Source organism: Elephantulus edwardii, unplaced genomic scaffold, assembly GCF_000299155.1.
Source record: "Elephantulus edwardii isolate Elephantulus edwardi_28Jun2011 unplaced genomic scaffold, EleEdw1.0 scaffold00015, whole genome shotgun sequence".
NCBI lineage: Eukaryota > Metazoa > Chordata > Mammalia > Macroscelidea > Macroscelididae > Elephantulus > Elephantulus edwardii.
Window position 1 is genome coordinate 14,531,701 of NW_006399765.1, and position 12,300 is coordinate 14,544,000.

A 12,300-nucleotide genomic window follows, 5' to 3' on the forward strand; every position below is an offset into this window, starting at 1 on the left:
AAATACAGCTCACTGAATTTTTTTTTTTCTTCCTTTTTTTCTGGTCACGATTTAACAGACTTCTTTGAGATGCTCATTTTAACATTTACATAATTTATAATCCCAAATGTATAAAAGACAATGACAAAAGCATCATAAATAAATAATGCAAACTGAAATAGTTATGTCAAACTTTTGGACCTTCTGATAAATTAGCAAAACTGTAACAGAAAGAGTAAAAAACACAGTAAATTTTGACAACAAAAAAAGGGAAACTGATACTAGTAACACTTCCAACCGCCCTGCACAGGCCCCGCAGCAGAACAGAGCCAGGAGCTGCATCTCATGTCTCTCTGAGTGTAAACCACCAATAAAGACCCAAAGGGATGTGCTTTGAATGGGAGGCAAAAGACAGTGGGAACAAGGGCTGCTTGCGCAGGTCCTCCTCTGCTCCTCTGTACATGTGGAGAATGCTGAGGAAGAACAGAGTAACAAGGATAATTTGCAACAGTCTCAACTAACTCCGTAAACCTGGAATTTGGGTCCAACTGTAAAACAGAGACAGAACAGACATGTAATGCACAGAAAACACTTCACAGTTGTAACAGAAAGGTGGTGCACACGTGTTTGGACAAGTTCAACACAAGGGCCTACCTAGTACGAGTAAAAGTGGTGACTGACTAGTTTCTTGCAGGTTCCAGAAAGAGCATTATTCTTGGTGAAGGAAAGCAGAAAATAAAAGGCCCATGAGGTCTCGGTGCTCTTTAAATAGAGAGGCAAATGTGACTGCAGCGATTCCGAGAACGTGGTGAGAGCAGGAGTTGTGGACTGCCTCATTCCCTGGCGCTGGCCTAACTCAAGGCATGTAAAGCTTTGAAGAGAATCATCTTTTAACTTGGGTGGGGGTTGGGGGCGGGGGGGAAGGTAGCGAGAGAGAGTAATACATACAAAATAATGCCTAGTCAGTATTTCTTCTTGCTGCAGGTGTTTGAAAACCCATGAAAGGGGAAATTATATTACTACCAGTAAGGTGTTTTTTAAATTTGTCTATAAATGAAGAAATGAATATATGCATTTTCAACCATTAGTTATATACTCTGTCTATACTACTCATTTAGTAATCATGATAAAATAGGGAATTATTTCAACTTAAAAATATGCACCAGCACTTCCCTTTTCTGTGCTTTTTGGTTCCCCCCATCCTGGCCTTCCCATTCAACACAGCCCACAGCGAGAAGAGCTATTCTTGGTCTCTGTTCTTCTGCCCTCCAATGGGAAATTCCCTAGACAGCTTGCTTTTGCCCTTTTTTCCCCTCAAATAAGTGGGAAACTTGGAAGAGAAGGGGGTGGGGCGTGTCACCAGATACTGCATTTAACTACGACTTCTGGAATGAACAATGAGTAACAGAACGTGATCCTGTGCCTCCTAGACTAGGTAGACGACACGTATCTAATCAAGTGGCAAGACCCTGCAACTATTAACATCTGTTACCATAGTTCAGACAGGAAATTAGGTAGGCAATATTACTTATGGAAACACAGGTTCTTATGAAGGTGAAGTGAGGGAAATAACAAACCTTTATGGGATAAGAAACTTACAAGTCACAACAAGTTTTCCAATGAAAAAAGTTCTAATTGGTGTCGTCATTGGAGTCTTTGGGTCCCCCGTCCCCAGCCTGTGCCATATGTTCTCTGTCTGGGGGCAAAGGTGCACTAGCTTCGGTGCAGTTCTGATGGCCGCCGGCCTCCTGTTCAGGCCCGGGAGCAGGCTCTGGGTTGGGGTGCGAGGTGTCCCCTTTAGTTTTCTTCTTCTTCCTCTTCTGGCTCTCCAGCCCTAGGATTTCAGAGTGTCTGGCCTGCTGCATGGCGGGCAGAGCCATGCCCATGCTGGGGGAGAGGAACATGGATGGGTAGATGAGTCCAGGCGACACTCCTGGGATGAGAAATGGGTTAAAAGCCACAGGACTACTAGTAGTTATTGCAGGTTCCGACTGGTCAGAAAACGGACTAGGGCCAGGCTTGTCTTCAGCTAACGTATCCGTGTTCACATCACGGCTACCGGGCTTGTCTTCTGCAGTCTTTTCGGTTGTCGACGTACCACTTTTTGTTGTGCTTGATAAAGATGTGGGAGCAGTTGAAGTGCAGGCAGTTGTCATGGGCGTACTGAGGAGTCCCCCAACACCGAACATCTGGGGCACTGTGGCCATTCCCGGGAGCATCATGGGAAGCATGCTCAAAGTGCTTTTGACCTCTTCGCCTGTAGGCATTGCAGCAAAGCCGGCCGGAAAGCCCACCAGCCCGGTCAGGGGGATGCCCGGCATGTTTCTCATGTTCTGGAGTCCCACCAGGTCCATCCCAGCAATCAGTCCGTTCATGAACAGGGGTCCCATGCCGGACGGCGAGTCTGCCACGATGGCGGGAGCTTTCAGCAGCTCGCTCCGGGGCCGTCTCCCCCTCCGGCGGGGACCTGTGTCTCGGAGAACTGGCTCAGGCAGGGTGTGGTTGAACTTGTTTTCTGGGAGAAACACCTGAAAAAACAAAAAAAAAAACAAACAAAAAACACACACCAGATGCCAAAGGTTACTGAGTGGTAGGCAGGTGGCTGGGGATGACCTGGGCTCTGTGCTGGCCTATCCCGCCATCAGCGACTGACGAGGACCGAGAGGCTGAGAGCATCCGGCAGCCCTGGCACAACCACTGCACCTTGTCGCTAAGCAGAGCTCCTTGCATGCTCACTGGGTGAGGGCAGCGTCTGCCTGGTGGGCCTTCCAGGTGCTGGGACTACAGCACACATCCAGGCTTAGTAGAGACTTTTCACTGGACCCCAAAATTCACTATCTGAGACACAGGAAGCATTTTTAATGGTAGCAACAAAGCAGAGTCTGTAAGACAGAGTCTGAGATCAGACAGACCTTACACCCTGATCGACAACATCCTGGCTGTGTGACTCAGGCCAAGTCTAGAATTCCTGTTAAAAAGGACAGTGCGACCCTCTGTCTACAGTCACAGCACGTGCAGGACTTAGCACACTACCTACGGTATGAGGAGACGTGCGCAGTAAAGGATTCTACTTCTAACTATGTGTGTGTGTCCCCTTCTCCCTGCTGCCCTCCGATTCTGATTCTGGGATGCAAGAGGACTCCCACATGTTTGAGTAAATCAAAGAATTCTTGAACAAAGTCAGAAAAATGTCATCAAAAATAAGCAGTGTTCTGGTTTCTTTTAAAGGAAGGAGCTCCAATTTCCTTAATTAGCCAAAGTTCTCCAGTTAAGTACTTCTGTTCCACATGGATTAAATTGTGATTATACCTGACTATATTCAAATACAGGTCATCTGTTTCATACATTTCAGTATTTAACCGTTACACAGCAGGATGGCTGTTGCCTTTAACACTATCAGTGAGCCACAGGCAGCATGGGGTGGAGGAGGTGGCAGGCGGTGGCCTGAGGACAGAGTGACGGATGAAGGCACATGCCCCCTGCTCTCCTGGAGCCAAGACTTTACTTTCTAGTGGTGCAGGGATCATGAAACCACTGCTGCTATGAAGCCTGAAACGCAGAGTATATTTTAAAATGGATGGAAATGACCCCTCACAAAGGGAGAAATTCATCCAGTCTTAGTGTCTGGACTCTCTACACCCTTAGCCCTACGTAACTTGGGCACCTTTTCCTCTACTCCTCATTTGTTCATCTGAAATCAGACTTCTGATTGTTAATCAAAGCAACACATGCCAACATTTATTTATAAAAAAGTCAAAGTACACACACACACACACACACACACACACGTACGTGCGCGCACAGTCTCAAGTCATTTTTAATAAACAGTTGTTTTAAGGGGAAGTTTGCACTAAAGGTCTCCTCCTCTCCAGACTGTGCGGAAGCTGATTTCCAGGCTTCTCCGTCTTAAGGTTACTAGTACAAGTGTGGCATCGTTTGAGGACTTTTTGATCACAGAAACGGCGAGGTTAAAGACGTCGAGAGGGCTTTGACGGATCGTTCAACACTGGATTTGTACTGAGTACTGGATGGCATGATGGCTAGAATGTGGTGGCTGCAGCACGCTGACAGAGTGGTCAAACAAGGCCACTGTGTCTGGAGCTGGGTGGCAGTCCAATAGCCCGACAGTGAGACTACTGTAACGCAACAAGGTGGAAAACCCCTCCGTTCTCTCTACCAGCGGAACCCACCACCTTCTCTGAAAGAGGAAGGAATGATGAGTGATGGAGGTAGGGATATGGCAGGAAGCTGCGGAGTTTCAGCCCACAGCCCCCTTGTCTTTGAGGCTTTTAAGAAAAGAGAAACCCAGGACATAGAAAGGCTGTGGTGAGCGGCCAGGCTTTAGAGCACTTAGATCTATTTATGATCTTCCCAAGGAATTCTTGAATTTCCCACTCATTTCACTGTCTCTCTTCTCCCATGACTATGAAAGAAGTTAAGATCCTTAGAGAACCTGAGCATCTCTTGCTCAGTAAGAGGCAGCGGTAGAGACAGAGTCCGGTAGAGACAGTGCTTTGGGGTTCTCAAGGAGCTAAGAGATGATATACAGTCAGTCCATGAGGGTAGCTGTTCACCCATACAGAGTGGGCTCCAGAGACGCAGCGGGGATACATGGATTCACCCAGGTGGTCAGGGCTGAAAGCAGCAAGGGGAACTGGTTTTTAGTGGTGGTGATAACAGAAGAGTGGGAGGAATGAAGGCATACAGCATTTAAAAAGCATCTACCAGGAATCAGGCACAACGAGTGACCTTCAGAATTGGACCAATAAACAGCAACATGGTAAATGGCGAAAAGACTGAAGCTCTCAAGGATTTAATTTTATTTGGATATGTAAGCAATGCTCATGAAAGCAGCAGTAGTTATACAGTACTAAAAAAAAAAGTAGTAATTCAAATGATGAAAGCAAAAAAGCAGAAAGTAGTATTAAATCACATGACAAACGGCACTGGACAAATCTGCTACAAACAACCTATGTGTTGTTAAACAGCAGAGATGCCACTTAGAGAACAAATGTGTACTGACCCAAGTCATGGTATTTTCAATGGTTTCACATCCATGTGAAAGCTGGACAATGCATCAGGAAGACTGAAGAACCAGTGAAGCCTTTGAATTACGGTGCTGATGAAGAATACTGGCTATGTGATGGGCTACGGAGGGAAAGAACAAATTTGTCTTTGAAGAAGAGAAACCTGAATGCTCCTCAGAAGCCAGCATCGTGTGATGTCATCTCACACACTCCGGTCATGTTATCAGGATGAACCAGTCCCTGGAGAAGGACATTATGCTTGGTAAAGTAGATGGTTAGCTAAATAAAGGAAGACCTAAGGAGATGACTGACAGAGGGGCTGCAACCATCGTGAGGACGGCCGGCGGCTGGGCAGTGTGTGGTTCTGATGTCCACAGGGCTGTCAGGAGCTGGAGCCAAGTCAGTGACGGTGAAGAGCACCACTGCCATGCTCTCATTTAATCACCATCTGGAGTAAGTACCACCAACACACTCACTGTGAAGAGAAGCAAGTCAGTCATTCAAGTTCTCAGATACACAGCTGGCTCAGAAAGAGGGTGGTCCTGGGCTTGGTTTCATCCAGAGTGAGAAGCTTCCGCTTTTCAGAGTATCAAGTCCAACAGCTACCGAATGATGACTCCCAATCCCAAGAAGCAACTCTTTGATTCATGGTATTTCTCATCCTTTTCCCTCCTGACACAAACAGGTGGCAGAGGTAGTCTGGCATCCCAGGGGAGCTCAGTGACTACCCGAATCAGGTGCGAGGGGGTGTTTAGTAGGATCACTGCTCAGAATCAGTGACTCGGGGTTTTCTTTCATCAGCTCTTGAACTGTGAGGGCTGCTGCAGGCAGCTAGTTGGACAAAGGATGACACTCTCCACACCCCTCTGGGCGCTCAGCTACCTGCAATAGTACACTTCTTCCAAGTGTGCACGTGCACAAGCCAACTCTTCCACCAATGGTACAACATGGTTCTACCAGCAAAATGATGTCATCTTATTGCATTCCTATTTAGGTTCAGAGACACATGAAAACACATGTATTTGAATGCTCCTGAGTCCCCAGAAATAATGTTATTTTTAAAATTCTAAATCAGACCTCCAATTTCCCAAATACACAAAGAAAACCAGTTAGTTGGGTAGAAAAGTTGTGTGATGCCCTATTTCATGTCTGTGAAGAAGAACCAGGCAAAACTTGAGAAATGTTCTTCCTGTTTACAAATTGTGACACTGAGTCCTAGAAAGTGAAAAGGCAGAGCAGGGCTGGAAGCAGGGCTCTGTCTCAGCATCCCACGCCCCTCTCTCTTTCTCACACATGACCAGACACCTGCAGTCTGCTGGGCTGCTCTGTCCAGGAGTGTGCTTGGAGAGTTATACTCCCTGGCTCTGGTTCTTATTTCTAAAGGGGAGACAGTAAGCTCCACTGGACTGGGGCCAGTGAAAGCATTATTTTTCACCAGTCTGTCCTGAGCTCATGAATGAAAATCACTTCATTCTGGGCTGGCCCTATCTATACCTCACAATCACTGGTTTGTGTTGGATACAGCACCTGAGCTCAGGCCTTGGGCAAGGGTAACCACAATTCTACCACAGGCTTTTCTGAGCCCTCTTTCCTCAGTCCACCTGGAACCAGGAGTAGGGAGAGGTGCCAGGGAAGTCTCTTCTATGCTCACAAGTGTTCCCTTTACATGCACACTCTCAAGGGAGAAGGCCATCTTCAATCTTCCATGATAACCCAGTGCTTGATACTCAAAGCCTCTACTTTATTCTTAGATACCTGTTGTTAAGTCAGACTTCCTTTTTAACATCCTTGACTTTGGGTGATCAGTGTGACAGCACACACCCACATCTCCCTTACTTGGTCCCCTGGCCACTGTCCACTAAGCGCAGGCCGCACTCCGAAGGTGCTTGGATGCCCTCAACTCCTCTGCCCTGCTCTGGGTGAGAACCATAGACATCAGGGAGATGGATCCTTCTGGAAATGGGAGCCTGCCAAAAGGACACAAACTGGCCTTCTTCTCCCCTTCAGATCTAGGGAGCAGCAGCAGGAGGGTCCCAGGGGTAAGAGAACAGTTCCCTATCCACAGCATAACAGAAGAGTGCTGGCAAAGGAAGTTTGCTTTAACTGCTTCCTGTGGGAGGGAGTCACTCTAGCAACCCAGCTGTTGCCCACCCTAGCTCGGTGCCCCTCCCAGCGGCTCTGGGACCACACACAGCGGCCAAGTTGGGCTTTGGCAGCTCTCCCTCCTGGTAATTATACCCTGGGAGCAAACCTGCTTCCTCTTCCAGGGGAGGCCTGGGGAGAGGGCAGAGAGAGCAAGGAAAGGAGAGGCAGACGTTTGAGCAATACTGGAGATCTGCTTTCCCGGAGGAGCACATGGGCACTGAGACCAAGAACATCTTCAGGACACAGAAGCCTGCACATTCCCAACTCTAAAACTTAACTTTTGGGATAAGTAAACGCGTCCCAAAAATATTCACTGAGTAAAGAGATCCAATAACCAAAAGTAACATGTGGATTCTAACTTTAAAATATCTTAAAACAAAACAAGACAAAAGCCAGTGCTAAAAGACATCTTGGAAATAACTGGGGAAAGCAGAATAGGAGTTATAGAGATAGTAAAAATTGTTAACGCCCATATATGTACCAGCTACCACCCATCTGCCAGTTTGTCGATGCTTGGGTGTTGCTGACAGAGCTTTGCCCCTGGCATTTGGAAGGGCATCCAGGTCTCTCAGGAGCAACATGTTTCAGGGGAGCTCTTAGCCCAAGACTGATGAGGAAGAATGGCCTCATGATAGAATTCTGAGAATGAGCCAACGAAAACCTAGGAATCACAACAACATTGACTCAGTGCTGGAAAGTGAGTCTGCCAGGTAGAAAGGCACTCACAATACAGTGACCACGAGAAGGGACTTGGGCTTCCCAACGAGTGAGGAGCTGATGCAGCGCCGGTTAATGCTTTGTTCAGTTATCCGTGGGGCTGCCAGGAGTAAGGGCAGTTAGGGGGCTGGCAAACCAAGTGTACTGTCTACACAAGAAAACACACTCCTCAAGTATCAGCTGTGATATGCCTCCATTTCACCGTCAAGTTGCTCAGCAAAAACAGACAAGAGGAGCTGTTGGCACATACGTTAAAAATAAAGAATATTTTTCTGGTGGCCTAGTGGCAAGAAGCTGCACTGCAATCCCAGGGGTGGGTGCACAGTTCAAATCCAGCAGATGCTCTGCTGGAGCGGGTGAGACAATCTCCTCCTGGACCAGTCAGATGTGATTTGACGGTGCACACACAAAAATAATAAACTAAACTTAAAAAAAAAGCATTTTATATAAATAACCTCTGTGAGCTGTGTGCTACGCTGTGTGTCTGCGGCACTCTCCTAACTGAGCCACAGCACATGTAGCAGGAGACGAGTGAGCTGAAGGAAGCAGCTCCACGAGGAATTTAAATGTGTTTGTAGAAGAAAGGTGAGAGTTCTGCAGGGAGAAAACAGGAGGTGGAAACGCACATTCCTGAGCGCCCCAGCCCAGGATGAGCCGTGTGGGCGCCCAGGTGAGGCCTGGGTCCGCTGGCACCGAGCACTGCACTGCACTGTCGGGCCGTGCAGAGGGCCAGGCTGGTCTGCAGACGAGGTGGGTCAGTGATTCCTGGCTGCCAGGGCAAAAGTCTTAGTGCAGGAAAAGGGCCTCTGAGGCAGGGACTGTGTTTATTTAACAAAGAAGGGAAAGAGCGTCTTTGGTAAGTGGCTCGCTCAAAAGAAAGGCTTAGAAATGGGCTTTCTGGCAGAGGGTCAGCGTGAGCAGGGGAGTGACGAACATTAATTTCCACAGAACATGAGGGAAACAGTTAGACATGTAGAAAGAAATAAGACTGCTGAGGGGAAACCATGTGATTATTTCTGACATGCCTAACAGCTCAGAGACAGTAATAAAGCAAGAGTTTCACTGACACACGGTCTGCAGAGACAAAGGTGGATGTGGGGAACAGGATGAAGAGGATGAGGGGACAGAGGAATGAGACGTGGAAGCCGAATCACCTTACACAGCACAAGGACTAAGAAAAACGTGCAAGCGTGTTTCTGAGAAGAATGGAAGAGGGGCCGTGTTCTAGGACCAGCCCAGCAGACACGGGAGTCCCCAGGCAGGCCGTGTGGTGGACAGAGAAAAGCAGGAATCCAGGTCACAAACCAAGAACAAGCTTCTGGAGAACATTACTTCTTTCCACTCAAGGAAGAGGAAATGAGTCGAGTGGGTGGTCTTTCAAAGCAAAAAAAGGAATCACATTCAGGCAATCTCACCGAGGAGGGGATTAAGGCTTGAAGAAAGGTGCACGACGGTGGCACGCTGGAAAGAAAGCACTCAGGAAAAGCTGATCGATTTATGTAACCACCGGAGACAGTGCTCTCCTTTCTGGGGAAAAACGCACTTTTAGGAGGCGAAAAGCTCATTTATGTATAAACCTCCCAAACACAGCACACTTTCAAGTTGCAGTGTGATTACCGCCCCCTAGAGGTTGTGAGTGATCTAGTCCAAGTTTGTACTCATCTGTAAACTATAATTAACTCAGATTTGTTACACTACAAGTATTTTGCAGATGTCTTTGAAGTCCTTTCCAGTCTTAGGATTCTATAATAGGAAAGGGCAGTGCTGGGAGTCAGCTGCTTCTCATTGCCAGGGAGGATGGACTGGGAGGAAACGTCTTCAATAGCAACCAGATAAACTGAGATTAGAAAATGCAATCTTCCAATAATGAAGCCTGTCAAACACTGGAAACTGACTCCCGTGAGGGGTAAGGTTTCTTTCCCCTTGGAACCCACTATAAGGGTGGGGCTGGGGAGTCTAGCTTTAGGAACAGTTTAAATTCAAACAGTTTTGGCGGTAAGGGTTGAAACGAATGGTGCAGGAAGTTGTCCAGCTGTTCACAACACCCAGCACTGTGTTGATCAGCCCCCTTCAGGCAGGCCCTTCATTTTTATGGCAAATGGGGCTCAGCTCCCCACTTCGCGGCTGAAGCTTCCCCTGACTCAGTAAGGTTAGCGCCGGCTTATTTGTGCTTACTTAACTCATCTGTACTGAACAGCTTCACATTTTTTTCCACCACATCAAAGACTGCTGCTTGGCTGTAGGCATCTGTCCTTTCCCCCATCTCAGCACCTCCCTACAGAATCAAAGCCGCTCTTCGAATTTACAATCCCTGATAGGGATGTGAGGTGAAAAGCACTTGAACCTTCTCTACAGACTGGTAAGCTAGCCCAAGCTTATCTGGTCCCCTGTGGACAAAGCCTGGTGCAGCCAGGCTATGGAGCCAGCCATGCAGGGCTCCTAGTTCCTGTCCCGGTTTCTCACCCTTGGTCCTGGCTCCGCGGGCATGGCAGGTACCCTCTCTTCTCCACTCAGAGAGTTCATGTCCAACTTTCCAGGCTCCTTACAACGTGGCCTCCTCTGCTTTGGTTTGTCTGAAAAAGTCTAGAAGGCAAATGGAAACCAGTATTACAAAGTAGTTATAGGTTCTGATATGTGTGTGTGGTGATTTTCAGCCGGTCTTGCTCCTGTCTCAAGAAAGGCCCCTTCACAGAGAAGCTGGTCTGCAAGGCTGGAGGAAACAGCCACCTGGGCCTTCCCTAAGCTCTCTCCTTGAAGCAAGCTGGAATATGGGACGAGGGGGCTCAGATCACTGTGCTGGCCTCCTCAAGAGAAGACTGCCTGAGCTGGCCCACCAGTCTCCCAGCGAGCTGCTCAACCTCTCAATCATTTCCTCGGATTCTCTATTGCTGCCTTGCTGGCTGGCTTGCTCGGTCTGGAAGGTGTGCAGCCCTGCCTTGTGAGCTCTCCACCCACACATCTTATTAGATGGATCCAAGGCAAAGATAATGGTGGAGTGGGCAAGCAGCTGAGAAAAAAAACCAAGACAAGACCCCAATGTGTCTTCAAGGTCTCAGGAGGATGCTATGAAAGAAAAATCCCAAAGTTGTAACTCTACCAAGAATAAGACCCTCTTCCAATTAATTTGAAGAGAATTTATGAGAAAAATTTACTGATGTGGCAGAACTTAGGCCATCAGAAGATTTCTCTGTGAGCTTATAGTGTTGGCTGGTTATATGTGGAAGGAGGCAGGCAAGTTCTGTTCCTGTAAGATTTGCCACAGTATTTTGACATGGGCAGTAACCTCTGTTACTGGAGAGTTTTAATTACAACGTTAAGATCTTTATCTTCTCCTGTGCAATTACTGCCTCTGAAAACCCAGCGGAGAGTCAGCTATGGGTCGGTTCTGACTCGACGCATAAAACAACAAATTTAAAAGGATGTTCTTAGTCAACACAGATTTATTCCGTTTCCAACCTGCCGGTCTCTCTCAGGTGCTCATCAAAACGGCCCCAAGTTAGCCGGAGGTGAACAGCCTCTCAGGGAGCACACACTTACTGTCCCAAAGCCAGGAACCTCTAAGGAACAGTCGGACTGCTGCCTCAGCCAGTCGAGCAGACTCTTGCCGGGAATGGCTTTGTCTTGGCTGCCGGAGGCTGTGGCTGTTTCGGGGGCTGAGGTAGCAGGCACTGGTGCTTCGGGGTGAGTGGTGCTCAGGGTGGCCTGCACTGGGTCTTCGTGTACTTCCTGCATAGAGGAGAAATGAAGATGCTGTGTGAGTCTCGACAGAATGAAAGCTAGTCGATAAAAGAAATCTCACTGGGTCAGGTGTCCTTCCGATCTCCCTGTCTAACTCCACCCACCACGGCTCTGCCGTAATGACTGTGTATGTCCTGCCCACATAACTGACTACGTGCAGGACACTTCATGCACCAGGACTGCTCCTCTCCCCTGTGTCTACCTCAGTAACATTTATTTCATCCGAGCTGCCCATATTCGGTGTTTATGCTGTTGTTACAATCACAGCCCGTCCCAGGATCTCCTAAGGAAAGAGACATTTTCTTTCTCGTAATGGAAAATGAAGGCCTGTCTTATTCATCTTGAAATTTCCAATGTCTGCAATGAAGCCTGCTGATAAAGTACTACTACACTAGTAAGAAATTAATGTTTCCATAATGAAGAAATACTTTCTGTCCTAAAGCCGTGGGGGCTGGAAGAAACCCTGAAACCCCTGCCCAGATGATCTTGAAATCTTAACCAAAATTATCCCCTGAAATCTTCCAAAACCAAACAATAGGTCAGCTTACTAGTGAAAAGTATCTGCCTTAAGCATTATGCTCCTTTAAGAATTATGGGAAAGATCCAAATAGGCAACGAGGAGGTAAAATTATCCCTCTATGCTGATGACATGATAGTATACTTAGAAAACCCTAAAGACTCAGCAAGAAAACTA

At 47.5% G+C, this 12,300-nt stretch overlaps 1 protein-coding gene across 1 annotated transcript in view; it reads right to left on the reverse strand.

Moving 5' to 3' along the window:
- Positions 1 to 1,610: 1,610 nt before the first annotated feature.
- Positions 1,611 to 12,300, reverse strand: part of CHD6 (chromodomain helicase DNA binding protein 6) — a 194,048-nt gene continuing 183,358 nt past the window's right edge. Inside the window, exons 35-37 of the mRNA XM_006881534.1 lie at positions 11,406 to 11,594; positions 10,332 to 10,451; positions 1,611 to 2,507 (exon numbers count right to left, since the gene is read on the reverse strand). Of these exons, the coding sequence (XP_006881596.1) occupies positions 1,611 to 2,507; positions 10,332 to 10,451; positions 11,406 to 11,594 (1,206 nt within the window). The remainder of the gene's footprint in view (positions 2,508 to 10,331; positions 10,452 to 11,405; positions 11,595 to 12,300) is intronic.